The sequence below is a fragment of the Lepus europaeus genome, chromosome 4 (assembly GCF_033115175.1).
Source record: "Lepus europaeus isolate LE1 chromosome 4, mLepTim1.pri, whole genome shotgun sequence".
NCBI lineage: Eukaryota > Metazoa > Chordata > Mammalia > Lagomorpha > Leporidae > Lepus > Lepus europaeus.
In genome coordinates, this window is record NC_084830.1 from 105,774,308 (window position 1) to 105,792,909 (window position 18,602).

General features: G+C 55.5%; 1 protein-coding gene across 2 annotated transcripts in view; it reads right to left on the reverse strand.

Moving 5' to 3' along the window:
* Positions 1–18,014, reverse strand: part of SFXN1 (sideroflexin 1) — a 39,992-nt gene extending 21,978 nt beyond the window's left edge. The window contains exons 1-2 of one of the 2 annotated variants that reach the window (XM_062188668.1): positions 17,934–18,014; positions 1,580–1,752 (exon numbers count right to left, since the gene is read on the reverse strand). In XM_062188668.1, coding sequence (XP_062044652.1) covers positions 1,580–1,743 — 164 coding nt within the window. In that variant the 5' untranslated portion in view covers positions 1,744–1,752; positions 17,934–18,014. Of the gene's footprint in view, positions 1–1,579; positions 1,753–17,933 lie in introns of those variants that run through there. The other variant, XM_062188669.1, reaches the window with a different exon arrangement.
* Positions 18,015–18,602: the final 588 nt, after the last annotated feature.

Consider the following 18,602-nt stretch of genomic DNA (forward strand, 5'->3'; position numbering starts at 1 on the left):
TCTCTCACTGTCCACTCTGCCTGTCAAAAAAAAAAAAAAAAAGAAAAACGTCCTTTGAACTTTGCAAATTGAAAGGTTTTTACTCATATAGACAAAAGCTATGGTGATCAAGAATAACTAATTCATTTTAAACCTATAGTTTGAGAATCTAGATCAGTGGAAAGAAAAGGGTTAGGTACCTGGTCATTATTCTTTACCAAAATAAATCCAAAAAACCAACCAACCAACCATGTTCACTGCTGGAAACTTAGAAAATACAGAAATCCCTCAGAGCAACTGGACTCGTTCATCGCCCCCTCACCACCACGGCTGCACCAGTCTTGGCAAAAGCATCTTCTAGAAGCTACGTATCTGCTGTGTGTTTACTTAATGGCAGCATGCAGATCTGGGGCCATATTACCACCTTTTGTATCCAGCCGTACCCTATAACATCTCTCAGATAGTCTTCTATGCTACCCAAGTTCATGTTCGCCCCAGAATCTCTGAATGTGACCTCATTTGGAAACAAGGTCGTTGCAGATCCGACTACAGCCACCCTCCAGGGTCCTAGAGTGAGTCGTTCCAGACTCCTGAGGATCCCCAAATCCAAGGCTGCCCCAATCCCTTATATAAGCTGGCAGAGTATTTGCATAGAACCTGTGTAAGGCTCTTGGACACCACAAACCAGAGACCCTTTGTGGTCTACAGTCACTGAGGTGCTCTGACTTCTCCTAAGGTCTACTGCAGAAAAAATCCTGCTGACTGGGGCCACAGAGCACCGCCATCCCTGGGTATCCACTGGGGTTTGGCGCCAGGATTCCCCTTGGATAGCACAAGCCACAGTTGCTCCAGAGTCTGGTATGCAATGGCACTGTGCTGGCGTGGGGCCTACATGCACATCTCCCTGTGCACTTTCAATCCCCTCTAGATGGCTTCCACCATCAGCACAATGTAAAAGCTATGCAGGTAGTGGTTTCCCTGTCTCGTTTAGGGAACAATGACAGGCTGGAAAATACGTGCAAGTTCAGCACAGAAGCACCTGTTTTGAGTATTTTGGATCCAGGGTTGGTTGAGTTCCTGGGTGCAGAGCTAAGTGGTGGCCAGGAAGGCTCAACTGCTGCTCTACCTTAGCAGTGCCTCACACCTGCTCTCTTAGCAGGGGCAGTGCATCCAAAACCTTTAATCCCTGCAGCTACCGCCAGCAGCAGGCTTCAGGCTTCCTGTCCAAGCGCCTGGTTCCAGGCAAGCTCCTACTTCCCCCTAATTCTCAACAACTCCCCCCACCCCCTGCATGATGCTGTTTCTGCCCAGGGACAGAAAAGGGCAAGGGGTAACCATGGGCCAGGCTGGTTGTGGAGGCAGGGTGTTGAGAAAAGGGGACCCACAGACTGGCACCCACAGCGGAGGGAGGACTGTCTCAATTTCAGGCTCTGAGGAACCCCGGATGGTCGTGTTTAAGAGTCAGCAATGGGGAGATACGAGTCTTCCAACTTTTTTGTTGTTGTTGTAAAAAAAGGTTTCTCTGCCAAACAAAACAAAACATTGGAAGAATAGCACGTGAAGGCTTAAAGGCGTGCCGGTCTACATACACAGTCAGTACCTGTAATCGTGGACTATTTTTCTTGCGTTCTCTAGTTGTTCGTTGGTGAGCAGAATGTTCCTGGGATCGGTGACGGTGAAGAAGTGATTGGCCCGACCAATGAAAGTGCTCTGGTCCCATCGAGGCTCGTGGATGTTAATGTTGAGTGGGAGTGCCCCAGACATCGTCTCGCACTGCAGAGTCCAAAGACAAGGCCACGTGAGGTCCACGGGACCACGGCACGCTCAGAGCCATCAAGTACAGATCAAAAACGACTCGGAAACCAAGAGCAGAAAGGCAGTCTGAACCCAGCGCTAACTCTTTCCTAGGTCTCGGCGGATCTACATCGAACTTCCGTAATTTCCCACCTGTTTTCCCTTAGATGTCTGTGTATTTCAGCATTCTTTGCGTGTCGGAACCCTGAAACCTTCACGGTCTGGGGGAAACAGGGAGTGGAGGGTTTTCCGAGAGCGTGGACGGTCACTGGGCCCATGGGCAGCCGGGCCTGCACTCTGTTCTGGGAAATGAGCCTCCCCTCCCTGATGCCACGAAAAAGGCTGAAATGCCCTCAGATTGCACCATTACAAACCCCCCAGACTCACTGGGCCTTGTTCAGCACAGACACTGCCAACCAAAAATTAAAAATTATGTTCTTCCGTCCAGTACCAGGAAGAGAGAGGGGACAGCCTACTCTGACGGCCTGTGAACACGAGTAACACTGGAACACCCAGTTTCCCTCACACAATGTGTATTCCTTCCTAAAAACCAGCATTTTTTCCCAGTGGTAATTAAACTTCCTCCTTTTAAGTGACACATGCTTATTTTAGGGCTGCATCGTATTACTGTAATATATGCTTATCACAGTATTCTGAAAAATATGAGCTTATTATAAAGGAAATAAAGAATAATAATAATAAAAAAACCTCCCATAATCCAGCTACTTGAAATAATTACTGTTAATGTTCTGGCACACTTCCTTGGAGACATTTTCTACACATATTATCGTATAATTTATAAGAGAAGGTGATATAATACTCGATTGTTTTATTTTTTGTTTTTATTTGAGAGGCAGAGAGAGAGAGAGCGCGCTCCATTCCACTGGTGGCCAAAGCCGGCAGCCAGGAGCTCAGTGCAGGAGCCCAGCTGTGTGAGCCATTACGGCTGCCGCCAGCATCCACCTGAGCAGGAGGCTGGAGCCAGGGGCAGAGCTGGGAGTGAACCCAGGCATCCAGTAAGTCTGGATCTGTAGGCCACATGCGTGCCCTGGCACTCTTATTTCACACCCGATTTTCAAACAGATTTGGTTTATTTGCAAGGCCAATGGACAGGGGCAGGGCTCTTCCATCTACTGGTTCACTCCCCCAAATGTCCATTATAGCCAGGGTTAGACCAGGCAGAAGCCAGGATCCAAGAGCTCCCCTGGGGTCTCCCGCACAGCTGGCAGGAACCAGTCCCCATCATCTAAGCCTCCCAGGTGCATTGGCAGGAAGCTGCGGCCAGATTGGAAGTATGAAGCAGCTGGGACTCGAACCCAGGCATCCCAAAAGGTGGGTGAACTTGCTACACCACGACACCCACCTTGACTTTTTTTTTTTTACATTTATTTCATGGCACTAAATATATACTAACACCTTTGATATGTATATGGCTTCCAACTTTTCACCATTACAAATAACGTATCTGTGTGGTGGAATCTGTTCCCTCCTATCAGACAACTTTTCTTAGACTAGCTCTCTCTGCGTGCTATTAGCAGATATTGGGCTATCAGCAGATGTTAGCCTCCAAGATCTATACAAGCTGTGAAGCTTATACACTGTAATGTTAGATTTCTAATATCAGTTCTAATCGTAGTAATCATAGCTTTCTTTCCCAGGTCCCTTGTTATTATTATTTTTTTAATGCTTTATAAGTGTTTAGGTCTGTGAAGACATCAGATGCAAAGCTAGGCATTCTTAATGTGCACTTTATCAAAATCTCTAATTGCTATGGCAGTGCTTCAAAAAGTTTGTGGAAAAATGGAATTCAAGATAAATTACTGCAAAAAGTTTTGAAACCCAGCTTTTTCATAAGATGCACTTTCCATGAACTTCCAGAAGTCCTCTCACAGGTATCACTGACCACTGGATCAAAACTGACTCTGCTGGGCCCACAGACGCGGGGCAGGCAGTGCAGGCAGAACAGCGGGGCAGCGAGAGTAAAAGTCAGGCCTGCCGTTGAGAAAGCTGGGGCTCCCCCTGCACGGGACGTCAGCTGCAGAGGTAACGGAAAGGCGTGTCTCTCCCGAGGACGGGGCAGCTATAAAACGTCACAACATTTGAGTGACTGCCGCTTTCTCGTCTGAGACGCCTTGCTCTCTTACAGTCACAGACATCAGAAACTTTGCTGCCTGAAATCAAGACAAGAAGTATGACACCCCCCACTCCTGACACAGCCGGCGCAGTGGCCTGCAGTGCCGGCATCCCATATGGCTCCATTTCCAGTCCCAGCTGCTCCACTTCCGATCCAGCTCTCTGCTCCGGCCTGGGAAAGCAGTGGAAGATGGCCCAAGTCCTTGGGCTCCTGCACCCACGTGGGAGACCTGGAAGAGGCTCCTGGCTTCGGCCTGGCCCAGCCCTGGCTGTTGTGGCCATTTGGGAGTGAATCAGTAGATGAATGATTGTGCTCTGTCTCTCCTTCTCTCTCTGTAACTCAACCTTTCAAATAAATAAATAAATTTTTAAAAAACGATCTGATGATTCAGCAGGTGCCTCGCTGCTGCTGGAGGCCCGCCCATGGGGAGTAAGAATGGAAGCAGAGAGCACCTGTGAGGGTGCAGCTGAAATCCAGGTGGGAGCTGACGGCTCGGCTGGGGTGGCCGGGGCAGGTGTCGAGAAGCACTGTGGTTCTACGTGTTGTGTTGGGGTCAACGGGACTTCCTGACAGCTTGGGTGTGGGATATGAGACCAAGAAAAGGTTTGACCACTGAGGGTTTGGATCAGAACAGATGGAGGAGCCGCACATCTCAGGGGAAAATACAGGAAGTTCAGGCTGGGATGTGGTGAGTCTGAGATGCCTAAGACACACCCTGCAGGAGATGCGCAGGCAGCAGCCAAATACAGGTGTGCGGTGCCAGGGAGCAGGCTAACCCAGGGAGACGCCTGGGGAACTGTCAGTGCAGAGACCGCGGTTAAAGACGGGCCGAGAGCACCAGGGCAGCCACGTACACGGAGCAGGGCTCCGAGGTCTCCAACGTGCAGGCGTCAGGACACGCTGGAAGCCTCAGCAAGCAGGGGAGAGGCGTGACCAGTGGGCGGAAAATTGGGAGAGCCCAGTATCCAGGAAGGCAGGGCAGGTCAGCTGACCGGCCAAAGAACAGCTTGGTAACTTGGTTCCTTCCCTTCGTGTGTGGTGAAGACAGGGGCCGTTGTGGGAAGGCCACTGGAACGCTGCTCAGAGTTGGCATGGCAAGTTCGGTGCCTTCTAAGTCATGGTGGCAGCCAGCAGGAAGAGACTGCACAAGCCACAGAGGTCCCTCCTTGTTCCTGCAAAGCTGTGTGCGCTGACCAGTGGTTCTGAAACCATGGAACCTGGCGGACAGACAGATGTCACCTCTGCTCTGGCATGAACAGGACACGGCTCTCGAACTCATGCACAAACTGATAGCACCAGGCTGGTGTTAAGCTGCCACCTGCACTGGTTCGAGTCCGGGCTGCTCCGCTGTGATCCAGCTCCCTACTAATGGCCTGGGAAACAGCAGAGGATGGCCCAAGTGCTTGGGCCCCTGCACCCACGTGGGAGATCTGGAAGAAGCTCCGGGCTTCAGCCTGGCTGTTGTGGACATTTGGGGAGAGAATCTCTGTTTCCTCCTCTCCCAAGAGGGTGGACACTTGATCCAGTGCCAGTGCCTAGGGGGGTTGGTCTGGTGGAGGTCCTGACATCACCGAGGTGTGCCCTGGGAGAGTGGATCTCTCGAGAGGGCTGCTGTAAAAGCCTCCGTGGGGCCCAGCCGCTCGCCCTGCTTCCTCCACGCATGCTCCCTCTTGCCTGGGACACTCTGCACGGCTGACTCTGCCAGCAGGAGCGCCATCCCCAGCTCCTGATCTCAGCGTCTGAACTTCCGAATCTGTAAGCCAAGCACATCCACTCCTTCCTACGTAGCCCACCGCGGGGATTCAGATGGTGACGAGGACCTATCACACCCCCTTGCTGGAGATTCCGACCTGGTAGGATTCCCGGGCGTTGACCTGGGCTCCACGGGCCCTGGCGGGGCAGTACCACCATGAGCCATGCCCTGCCGTGCCTCTTTTCCTCCCTGCCGGTGCCTTCCCTAGGCCTGAGCAGCCTGCAGTATTCCTCACGGGATGTCAGATGCCTGTTGTATCAGAAAACTGAGCGTCAGTTAATCTTTCTTCCATTTTTAACTATAATTCTCACTATCACTATTTCTCCTTTATGTTGAAGATAAATAGTCAAAACAAAAGTTAAAATGTAGCTTTCAGGGGCTAGCATTGTGGTAAAGCTGCTGCCTGCGACGTGGCATTCCATATGGGTGCTGGTTTGAGTCCCGGCTGCTTCACTTCCCATCCAGCTCCCTGCCTAGGTGCCTGGCAAAAGCGGCGGAAGATGGCCCAAGTGCTTGGGTCCAGCCACCCACGTAGGAGACCCAGATAAAGCTCCTGGCTCCTGGCTTTGGCCCAACAGCCCTGGCTGTTGCAGCCACTTAGGATGTGAACCAGCAGGTGGAAAATTGCTCTGTTTCTCCCTCTCTGTAACCCTTGCAAATTAATAAATAAATTTTTAAAAAGATTTATTTATTTTAAAGTCAGAGTTACAGAGAGAGGGGGGAGGCAGAGAGAGAGAGAGAGAGAGCGAGAGGTCTTCCATCCGATGATTCATTCCCCAACTGGCTGCAACGGCCAGAGCTGTGCGGATCTGAAGCCAGGAGCCGGGAGCTTCTTCTGGGTCTTCCCAAGTGGGTGTAGGGACCCAAGCACTTGAGCCATCTTCTACTGCTTTCCCAGGCCATAGCAGAGAGCTGGATGGGAAGTGGAGCAGCTGGGACACGAAGCAGTGCCCATATGGGATGCCCATGTCACAGGTGCTGGCTTTACCTGCTACACCACAATACCAGCCTGTAATGATTATTTTAAATGAGGCTGTCAATTAGTGTCTGCAGAGAAATGAGGTGCATTCTCTTTGAGGTGCCATTTTCCCTACAGGTAAAAACTCGCCCACTGTGCTGTGCAGTTCCGCACTGAGCGGCCTAACAGGTGGAGTGCCAGTGAGCCAGGAGGCCATGGAGGCCTCACCAAAGGCAAGGGGAGAGCCGAGGCATGGAACCCTAGTGGTTGGGGGGTTTCTAACACATACAACAAATTGGGCTAGACACTTGCCCGAGAGTGCGAGCTCCTACTATGCGCCAGCTCCTACTATGTGCCAGTGCCAGCGTAGGTTCAGTTCTCACAGCCGGGGGTCTCACACACACTGTGCACATGCAACAGAAGAGAAGAGTTCGAGTCTTCAATGTCACTCACAGCCAGCCCTGATCAACCCAGCAGGGGAGGCAGCGGGGCAGCCTGGCTCTGACTGGGAGGGCTACAGGGGGCCTTGTGCGGGCGAGCATAGAAGTGACCCCCTGCGATGCCCGCACCCTAATGCTCAGAATCCAAATGTGTGATGCGGCGCGGGAAAAGGCCTCTGCAGGTGATTAAGGATCCTGAAAAGCAGAGGCTCTCTTGTCCCCTGGAGGCGCCCGATGCAACAAGGGTCCCCGTGAGAGGGAGGGAAGGGCCTGTGTGTGGCACAGTGGTCAGGCCGCTGCCTGTGATGCTGGCTTCTCACAGCACAGTGTCAGTGTGAGTCCTGTGGCTCCACTTACGATGCAGCTGCCTGACACCCCCGGGAAGGCAGCGGAAGATGGTGGAAATTAGTGGGAGACCAGGATGGAGCTCCTGGCTCCGGCCTGTCCCACGCCCGACTGCTGCAGCCACTTAGGAGGGCACCAGCACACGGAAGCTCTTTTTCTCTCAAATAAAAATCTTTTTAAAAATAGATGCATCGATTTCTACATACTTAAAGAGCAAGAAGGGGGCAGGAGAGGCAGGGGCCATGGCCAGAGGTGAGGCTGCCAGGAGGGTGCAGGATGCTGAGGCCTGAGGCCCAGAGGCTGGAGAAAGCAGGGAATGAGTGTGCTCCACTGTGGGGGTCTCCCAAAGGCCCAGGACTAAAAGCTAGGTCCCCGGGGTGGCAACTAAGGAAGATGGGGGAGCCGCTGGGAGGATGCAGCCTCAGACTTCCTGTTTGACAATGTAAGCCCTGCCTCCCCACACTCCCACGCTGATGTGTCACCATGGCCGTCATCAGAGGTCAGACCAAAGGGGCTGCTTGTTCTTGGAATCTCCAAAGCTGTGAGCTAGCAGGGCTTTTCCGTCTGTCAGAGGGCTCCCTCCTGACTTCCTTGTAGTAGCTAACGGGCCCTCTCCCCTGAAGCCCCAGAGGGGCGGCCACCCATCCTAGAAGCCCACTTCCAGAGCCGTACCAAGCTAGATCTGTGTTGTTGTCACCTACTCAGTGTGTAGCAATTTCTTGCAGTAGCAACAGGAAGGGAATGCAGCACTGTTCCCCGCCTGCCCCTTATAATAGATTTCAAGTGGGGCCCACCGTGTGGCTTAGCTGGTAAGGCCGCTGCCTGCAGTGCCGGCAGCCCATAGGGCGCAGGTTCAAGTCCGGCTACTCCACTTACGATCCAGCTCTCTGCTATGGCTTAGGAAGGCAGTGGCAGATGGTCCAGGTCCTTGGGCTCCTGCATGCATTTGAGAGACCCAGAGGAAGCTCCTGGCTCCTGGCTTCAGATTGGTCCAGCTCCGGCCATTGCAGCCATTTGGGGAGTGAACCAGATGATGGAAGTCCTTTCTTTCTCTCTCTCTCTCTGCCTCTCTGTAATTGCCTTTCAAATAAATAAATCTTTAAAAATATATATTTCAAGTTTATGTTCATCAAACTGGCATGGGAAGTAACGACTAGACTCCATACCTGTGTCCCCTCTGCTCTCAGAATTAAAGGAAAAAAAGGGGGGACCCAGAGACTGATAAAGAATCCTACACTAGCATTCTCACAAAACAGCTGCTCTCAAACCAGATAAGGTTTTAATTATTAACCATGATCCTCTGCTTCAATCAGACAAGCCCTTTTCGCCGTGAACTTCCACCTTCAGCACAGCACCAGTTTCACTTTCTCCGCTCCAAATGCATTGGCCAACTTATCACCGGGAGCCTCGCTTTCTTGTTTCACTTGGGAGGCAGAGACAGAGATAGAGACAGAAACAGAGATAGAGCTCCCATGTGCTGCTGGTTCACTCCCCAGATGGCTGGGCCGGGCCGAGGCTGGAGCCAGGCGCCAGCAGCTCAATCCGTCTCCCGCGGGCGTGGTGGGGACCCAGTCCCGTGAGCCGTCACTGCTGCCTCCGAGGGTGGGGTTTTCCTGGGTGTCTATGCAGTCTGAACTCGAACCCAGGCACTCGGGTGTGGAACCCAGGCATCTTACTAGGCCGCTTAAACACTTGGCCAAATGCCCGCCCTTCCCCCTGCTTTAAACCTACTGTTAACTTTTTTCCTACTCCGCATTAAAATTAATGAGCCCAGGGAACAGGCACAGGGCTGCAGCTCTCTCTGAGCTTTGGATTAGGGTGTGAGGGGGGGAACCCCCTCTCCGACAGTGCCGGGGGCAACTCCACTTTGTGCCAGGATTCAATCCAGGGGACCACAGCCTTGGCGGCTACACGGGAATCCCCGGGGGGCACTCCTGGCCACTCAGGCCGGCGATGGTGTTGGGCCCCTGGCAGCGTGTGGCGGAGAAGCGCTGTGGCTGTCCACCGGCACGCTGGACCCGCAGGTGGCGGGGGAACGGGATGGAGGTGGCTTCCCTGCAGTCTGTTGCTGCCTGGATTTGCCCCAGTGGTTGAAAACTGGGAAAGACAAGACATCCTTTTAGAGAGATGCTCTTCTTTATATATAAAGATTTATTTACTTATTTGAAAGGCAGAGAGAGGGAGAAAGAGATCTTCCATCCTCTGGTTCACTCCCTAAAGGATGGCAACAGCCAGGTCTGTGCCAGGCCAGACAGGAGCCAGGAACTCCATCCCTGTCTCCCATGTCAGTGGCAAGGGCCCTGGCACTTGGGCCATCATCTGCCGCCTTCCAGGCCACTGGCAGGGCGCTGGCTCAGAAGCGGAGCAGCCGGGGGCTGCAGTCTAATATGGGATGGCAGCATGGCCCAGTGCGCCATGATGCCGGCCCCTAGAGAGACGAACTCAAGGGCGCTTACAGGACGCATGACAACAGGCGGCGATGAGCCTTCCTCTAACTGGAGTTTGTGGGTGTCAGCGCATAGTGAACTACTGTGTCTCACGGTGTCACGATGACGCTGGGGACAGCAGGAATGGTCAGGAAGCCACCAACGGTTCCAAAGACAGCCTCTTCCTTCAGAGACCAAGAGGTGGCCACCTTGCAATTGCCTATGAAAACTCCCAGAGCCCCCAGGACGGACCATACAGGACAGCAAGGATATGCAAGGACATGCAAGGACATGCAAGGACATGCAAGGTCACCAGCTTTGCGACAGCTGAAGCAGACCCCTCCGATCTGATCGCGGGAGCTCCTTCTGCCTGACGCTGGGGCAGGCATACGGCACCCAGAGAAGCACTGAGGTGATACTTCAGATGCCCAGCAGGGCTGGCAAAGGAGGAGGCCGAGGCGAAGCACTTTCATTGGAGGCTGCAGGTGCTCAGCGGCCAGAGTCACGGGGCCCACAACCCCCGAGCTGGTGTGGGATGGGGATGTAGGAAGGGCAGGGGGCTGCCCCACTCCACATGAGAACGGTGGCGTGTGAAGGAGACGGCTGGCAACAGGAGGGCTCCACGCAGACTGACAGAGCTGGGGTGAAGCTTCTTGAGGCTTGGGCAATGGAGGTGCTAATTATGACCTGGGGATGTGCCCGTGATGAATTTTAAAGACAGGGTTGGGGGGCCGGCACTGTGGTGTAGCAGGTAAACCTGCTGCCTGCAGGGCTGGCATCCCATATGGGCACCGGTTCCAGTCCCGGCTGCTCCACTTCCGATCCAGCTCTCTGCTATGGCCTGGGAAAGCAGTAGAAGAAGGCCCAAGTCCTTGGGTCCCTGCATCCATCTGGGAGACCTGGAAGAAGCTCCTGGCTCCTGGCTTTGGATCAGTGCAGCTCTGGCCATTGTGGCCATTGGGGGAGTGAACCACAGGATGGTTCTCTGCCTCTCTGTTAACTCTGCCTTTCAAATAAACTAAATCTTAAAAAAAAAAAAAAAAAAAAGAGTTGGGTTTTAAGGTATTAACATTCCTTTCTGGTAGGAGAAAGTGGGACTTTAAAAACGTCTGTGTCTGGCTGACATCACCTCCCTGAAGAGGCTAAGATGTTACTACTGAAAACCACCCTTCGGGCCTGCACTGCGGCACAGCCAGTTAGGCCACAGCTTGCAACACCGGCAGCTCCTATCAGAGCACGTTAGAGTCCTGATTGCTCCACTTCTGACCCAGCTCCCCGTTAATGCTCCTGGGAAAGCTGCCAAAGACAGCCCAAGCGCTTGGGCTCCTGCCATCCACATGGGAGACTTGGATGGAGCTCCTGACTCCTGGGCCCAGTCCCAGCTGTTATTTGGGGAGTGAATCAGTGGATGGAACATCTCTCTCCCTCTGTTTCTCTCTCTTTCTCTGTATCTCTGCCTTTCAAATAAATAAATAAATATGTAAAAAGTTCTATCACAATCCTCTTACAAAGGATTCTGGGGGTGTCATTACCTTGCTTCTAGGTTGTACCCCCTGCCCAGGAGCAGAGTCGAAGCTCTACAAGGGCAAAGGACCACCCCTGGGTGGCCCAGGAGCACCTCCCATCATGCCCACGCCCCAGCGGCTGGACAGTCGGCTCCTTAGGCAGCATCCAAAGAAGCTTACGGAACTAGCTGGTCGGCTCCATCAGTCTGGTGCCTATATGGGATGCTGGTGCTATGGATGGCGGCTTTACCTGCTACACCACAGTGCTGACCCTTGAACAAGACTTTTAAGAAGTGTACCAGAACGGAGGGCATGGATCGCTGCCGGTTAAGCCACTGCTGACAATGCTGACATCTGAAATCACAGTGTTGTCTTGAGTCCCAGCTGCTCCACTTCCCATCCAGCCCCCTGCTCATGTGCCTGGGGAAGCAGCAGTAGGTAACTCAAGTGCTTGGGCCCTTGCACCCATGTGGGAGACCCAGATGGAGTTCCAGGTTCCTGGCATCAGGCCGGCCTAGCCCCAGCCATTGCTGCCACCTGGGGAGTGAACCAGTAGGTGGAAGGTCTCTGTCTCTCCATCTCTGTCACTCTGCCTTTCAAATAAGTAACTCTTTCTCTTTTTATTAAAAAATAAGCGTGCCAGATATATCCTATGGTCAGGTAAGAAATACGATGTTGGAAAGAATATAAAAATTAAAAAAATAAAAACAACCGAATGACCTGCCAGTTGAGAGAAAACTCCTACCCTCTCGCTGGGACGGTACCGATGTGGATGCCTCCAAGCTGGGGGCTGGTTCCTGCAGCTGGAGGCTCCCTGCCTGTAGCCGGTTCTCCTGAGCACTGGCCCCACCCCCACCCCCACACCGTGTGGAAGGGGGACCTGGCCATAAACAAATACATCCTGGATCCGAGTCCTCCTCTGTCTGGGATGTCACTGGACATGTCCCTTTACAACTCTGAGCCTCATCAATACAACGGAGCCAAGAGCTGGCTGGCGGAGGTAGGATCCGCAGGCAGCTGTGGACAGAGGCCTTTATAAACCTTTAAAGACTGTTTATTTGGGGCTGGCGCTGTGGTGTAGCGGGTTAGCTGCCACCTGCAACACTGATACCTCATTTGGGTGCTGACTTCTGCCTGGCCCAGCTCTAGCCATTGTGGCCATCTGGGGAGTGAACCAGCAGACAGAAGACCTTTCTGTCTCTCCTTCTCTCTCTCTCTCTTCCTTTCAAATAAAAAGTAAATCAATCTCTAAAAAAAGGATATTATTTGTTTATGAGAGAAAGCGGGAGAGAGGTTCTCTCTGATCCACTGGTTCCCTCCCAGAATACCCATAATAGCCAGGAGCCTGGAACTCCACACGGGCGGCAGGGGCTCAGCACCTGCTGCGTTCCACGGTGTGCATTAGCAGGAACCACGGGAAGCATGAAACAAGGGCAGCGTGCCCATCGCGGTGTGAACACACTGTCTGTCCTCTTTTCCCGTTCTACCTAGCAAAAGCTGACTGCTGACCTTGTGGCTGACCAGACCCACTTTTAACTCAACAGATGAGTAATGCTGGCTTACAAATCCGCACGGAGACGGCTCAGACAAGGAAGGAATCTGCAGCCGCCAGGCCTCGGCCACCTGACCGGGAACTCCGGAGCATAAGCAGGTGAAGAGCCCAACTTCCGTTCGCAAGGACCACTGTCCAACCAGGCTCCGGCTGCTTCCTGGACGTGACCTTGGGCATCCTGCCTGACAACCGATTGCATCTGATACCCTGCTCAGCCTCCCCCAGCACCCCACTCCTCTTAGGAATAGGGTTTGTTGGGAAGGTGGAAGGCAGGCTTTCGCTCAGCTGGTCGCCTCGGTCCCAGGTAAGCGTAGACGTGTAAGTGGTTCCTTCGGTGTGAACCAGGGTCGGCAGCGTCTATGAGCGCCAGGGTGGGCTCGTGGCGGCAGTCGGTGGAGGCACAGGTGAGATGCTGGAGCAGATGGGGGCTTCCTAGGGAGTGCATCTTCAGTCCTCAGGGTTGGGTGCCAGCCACTGCAGGGTTTGTGATGGCTGGAGCCGCCTTCTTGGTGCTGGGGGACACAGAGGGGGCTGCCCCCTTGTCCTACCGGTCAAGCCTCAAGTGCTGCTGGGGCTTGTGGCAGCACTTGTACACTGAGGACAGCACTTGAGGCAGAAGGCAGGGTCTGCTCTCCCCACCCCCCACTAAGACTGCTGGCCTGCCTGCCTCGTACCAGCTCCCGCGTTTGGGAAAACTGGCCTTGGAGCGCCAAGCAGCACGGGCCTGGCTCTCCTGCGTGTCAGTGGGGTCCTTACTGACAACCAGGGCTCCAGGAGCGGAAGCCCTGTCCCCTCCGGCTGCCCTCCCCGGGCGACGGAGCCTGGCCAAGGAAGAGGATCAGAAATGTCTTAAGAGGAAGAATTATTCTCCAAGACAAACTTTTGTTTGGCTGCTTGTTGAGAAAATGCTTGACTGGTTCGGGGGCAGGGGGAGAACTTTCCAGATTCTCACAGAAGACAAGTCGGCAGTGAATGCGCCTTACTAACCCAGGGCCTTCAACCCTGGCTGAAGATTAACAGTGACAGGTGAGTTACGAAATTGGAAAACTCGCTGTGGGCTCCAGCTACTGCCTTGTGCAAGTGCTAAGTTCTGGCCAGTTCTGTGAAGCAGCCCGCCTGGGTCATCACTCCCACTGCCCGGGCTCCATGGGCCCCACCTTCGTCACGGTTCCCTGCGTCTGTGCAGTTACTGTGCCCGGTGCCCAAGATGACACTGCCGGAGGGGCAGTGCTGCCTGATCCTGCACCATGCTCCTGACCCACTGGGGGCAGTCCCACTGGGCAGCGAGCTCTGGGCACAGCCGCAGAGAGCAGGGTCAGAAAGCAGAATCCAGGGTGAAGAACTGGATTCCTTCAAAGGGGCATTTCCACTCGCCAGTGCCTGTGCAAGCGCTCCGCTGTCCCGGGATGGTGCAGCAGGAGACACGGGGCCTGGCAAAGTCCCGCCTCCTGCCTTCCTCCCTGGCCACCCACTCCCCCCCACATCACCAGCTGACATTGCAATCACTGTTCCTATTCAGACCTCCACGGTTTCTTAGGATGGGTCAAGATTACTTGATATGCTGGTATCGGCCAATAAAACACCACCAAATTATAATAGTTTGGACACATTCAATTGAATGGTTTTTATCATTCACTGAAGTCACAGATCTCCTAGAGCAAAGTCTATGAAAATGTTTAACCCTGAACTCCATGCAATTAAGAATAGGTTTGATATGAATTACAACCTAATGACTTTTTACTTTCTAGACAACAACTGCTTGAAAAACTTTTTTATTTGGGAGGCAGAGAGAGCGAGAGCGAGAGCGAGAGCGAGAGCGAGAGCGAGAGAGAGAGAACACACAGGTGCTTCCAGCTGCTGGTCCTCTCCCCTCAAGGTTCACAATGAGACCTGTCTGGGGCTGGAGCCAGAAACCAGGAACCCAACCCAGCTCTCCCCCATGGTGCGGGAAGTCTCCCAGGGGGTGCCCTAGCAGGAAATCAGAGTCAGGAGCCAAACCTGGGTATCTAACCCAGGAATTCTGGGTCAGCCACAAGGCCAAACATCTGCCCTATCTTTTTTTTTCCTCTTTATATATTTTTATTTACTTATTTGAAAGTCAGACTTACAGAGAGAGGTCTTCCATCTGCTGCTTCACTCCTCAAATGGCTGCAAAAATGGCTGGGACGGGGCCAGGCTGCAGCCAGGAACCAGGAGTTTCTTCCTGGTCTCCCACATGGGTGCAAGGGTTCAAGCACTTGGGCCATCTTCTGCTGCTTTCCCAGGCGCATTAGCAGGGAGCTGGACTGGAAGTGGAGCAGCCAGGACACGAACCAGCACCCACATGGGATGCTGGTTGTTGCAGGCGGCAGCTTTACCTCTAAGCCACAGCACTGGCCCCACATATTTTTTTAAAGATTTATTAATTTATTTGAAAGGCAGAGTTATGGGTTGGAGGAGAGAGAGATCTTTCTTCTGGTTCACACCCCAAATGGCTGCAATGGCCAGGGCTGAGTCGGGCCACAGGCAGGGGCCTGGAACTCCGTTCAGGTCTTGCACGTGGGTGCAGGGCCACCTTCCACTGCTTTCCCAGTTAGCAGAGAGCCAGATTGGAAGCAGAGCAGCTGGGACTCGAACCTGTACCCATACGGGATGCTGGCACTGTATGTGGCGGCTTAACCTGCTACACCACAACACGGGCTTCCCTGCCCCTCTTCAAAAAAATATTTTTACTGCTACTGATTTCTTACCTTGACCCTCAAGCCAAGAGTGGGTTCTACCTACACTGCAATGAACGCATCAGGCACTGCCGCAGGGTAGGAAGGAGAAGGGGGCCTTTCCCCATTCTCCGGTCCTGGGGGGCCATGCAGTTGGATGGTGGGGCTGCTCGCAGGGGCACCGCTGCCTCGGCTAAGCTCTTACCTTTCCCTGCAGGAAGTGTGGACAGGGAAAGGATGCTCCCCCTTAGTTGGCATCTTTATGTATCCACCCTATGGGATTCCATAAAACTTCGACAGACAGTTAAGATCATTCTAGGGGCCGGCGTTTTGCAGTGGGTTAAGCTACTGCCTGCGTCACCAAGCATCCCCTATGAGTGCTGGTTCGAGTCCCGGCTGCTCCACTTCCCATCCAGCTCCTGCTAACGCGTCTGGGAAAGCAGTGGTCGATGGCCCAAGTGCTTGGGCCCTGCCACCTATGTAGAGTTCCTGGCTCCTGGCTTGGGCCTGGCCCAGCCCTGGCTGGTGTGGCCATCTGGGGAGTGAACCAGCAGATGGAAGACCTCTTGTCTCTACCTCTCTCTCTCTCTGTAGCTCTGCCTTTCAAAGAAATAATTAAAAAAAAAAAAAAATCATCCTCAAAATTTTACTGATCCTGAATCACAGCCACTCCGTGGAGCACTCTCCTAACAACCACACCCACAGATACTGCCCCTCCTGGGAACACGCACACGCCCTAGCAGTCTGCACACCCACTCTACCCCTGATCATACACTGGGAGCAGCTTTACAGGCCCTCCTCGCCAACCCCCACTGCCTTCCAGAGACACCTGCGGCGCGCAGGAGAGATGGGACCTGCTGCAGGTCCAGCTTCTGGCCAAAGGCTCCATTCGTCCTCCCCACATGTATTCCCATCCTTTCCTTCCCGCACCTGTTACAGTGCCTGGAACGCGGAAGCAGCTTGGGCACCCAGGGCTGGACGGAGAACAGAGCCTCCAGAGGCACCCAAGCCAGACCTAGAAGGTGAGGCAGAAGTGAGATTAGGAATGGTGTAGTGGGTAAAGTCGCCACCTGCAGTGCCGGCATCCCAAATGGGCGCCGGTTCAAGTCCCATCTGCTCCTCTTCCGATCCAGCTCTCTGCTGTGACCTGGGAAAGCAGCAGAGGATGGCCCAAGTGCTTGGGCCCCTGCACCTGCGTGGGAGACCTGGAAGAAGCTCCTGGCTTTGGGTCGGTGCAGCTCTGGCCATTGCGGCCATTTGGAGAGTGAACAGCAGATGGAAGGACCCCCCCCCCCCCCGCCTCTCAAATAAATCTTTTTTAAACAAAAAAAAAAAAAAAAAGGAATGCGAGAAAAGTAGAGAGAATGACGAGAGGTCGGGGGCAGAGGGCAGCTGCCTGAGCTCTGTGGTCAAGGAAAGGGGCTGAGCAGTGCAAGCACAGGAGACTCACAGGGGTCAACCAGGTGATGCAACCAAGGGCTTGCACGCAGCAGGGGGTGCGGTCAAAGGAATGCGGCTCTCCGAGGTAAGGCTCAAGGTGCAAGACCCGTGGCCTTGCTCTACAAAGAGGCAGCTGTGTGACCTTGTGCAGGTTCCTCAACCTCTCTGAGCCCCACGTTTCGACAGTGCCTAGCTGGGCTGCAGGAGGTTAACCGCAAACGGATCTAGAGCACCCCAAACACAGCTGGCAGGTACGGCGGCTGCCGTCATTCTGGGAAGGCCTCAGGCCGGTGGCACGTGGGACATCAGGAAATTCGTGGTCCACCGGCCCCGGCACTACTGCTCCAAGCTGACGCACGTGCCCCTGTCTTCCTTGTGGGATTCGCAGCCCCAGGCCCGGGGGTCCGGGGGCTCCTCTCTGCGCCAGGACCACAGGCCAAGCGCCGCGGTGCGCGGTCCGGGGTCCGGGCCCGGGGTCGCCGGGCCGCCCGGAGGCTGAGCGCGCGCTCGGCGGCCGTCCCCGCGGCAGCCATCTTGGTATCCGCGCGCGGGCGTCGTCACGGCCGCCGGGGACGGCGCGGCAGGTGCGCGCGGCGTGGAGAGCCGAGCCCCCTCCCAGCGCGGGGGAGCCCCGCTCCGCCGCCGGGCTCGGGGGTCGCGGGCCGTCGCCGGCATGCCGCAGGCGGGGCGCTGTCAGGGACCCCCGCACGGGGCAGGGGCTCCTCCTCCCCAACCCCAGCCCCGTGGGCATCCCCGGCCCCCCAGGCGGCTGCCGACCTCTGAGCCCGGGCGGGGGTCTCCCCGCAGCGGGCTCGCCTAGGCGCGCGGCCCGAGCCCGAGCCCGCGCGCCCCCGGCGGCCTCCCCGCGCGTGTTCCACCCACCGGGGCCGCGCCCACGGCCCGCGACTCACCGCTTCCCCCGGGGGGCCGCCGCCCGCAGCTCCCGCTCCGCGCCGCGCCGCCGCCACCGCCACCGGAAGCGCTTCTCCCGCCACGGCGGCCCCGCGCGCCGCCGTCGCCCTGGAGCGCGCCCCCGGAGCGCGTCCCCGCGCGCGCGCGCGCCTCCGAGCCCGAAACCCGCGAGTTGGGCGAGCTGGCGCGGACCCGCCCCGGGAGCCCCCGCGCCGCCGGCCCCGCCTCGCCGGGCCCGGGCAGGATTTCCCGCGGCCCCGCGACGCTGCTGCTTTTGGCCCCGGGCCCGGGCGCCCTCGGCTCCATCACGGACTCCCACGTGCATCCTCCCCGCGGGTGGGGGCTGGGGCGGGCGCTGGAACTGGGCTCTGGCTGCGGGGCGGGCGCGGCAGGCAGGCGCCGCCGTGGTGTGTCATCGCACGGCGGTGTTTCCGAGCCCCCGAGGGCCGCCCTGCAGCGCCGGGCCGCGCTCTGCGGGGCTTTCCTCGCGTGCCCGTGGGCAGCTGGGGGCCGGCCGTGGCTCGGCTGATCTTGGCCGGCCTCTCCCGCGTGTCTGCGGCCGCCGCCGGGACAGCTGGGCTGGCCTGGCGCTGCTCCACGTGTGGCGCGTGGCATATTCCAGCAAGCTGGCTGCGAGCACACGTGGCAGAGGCCTCGGAGGACGGGGA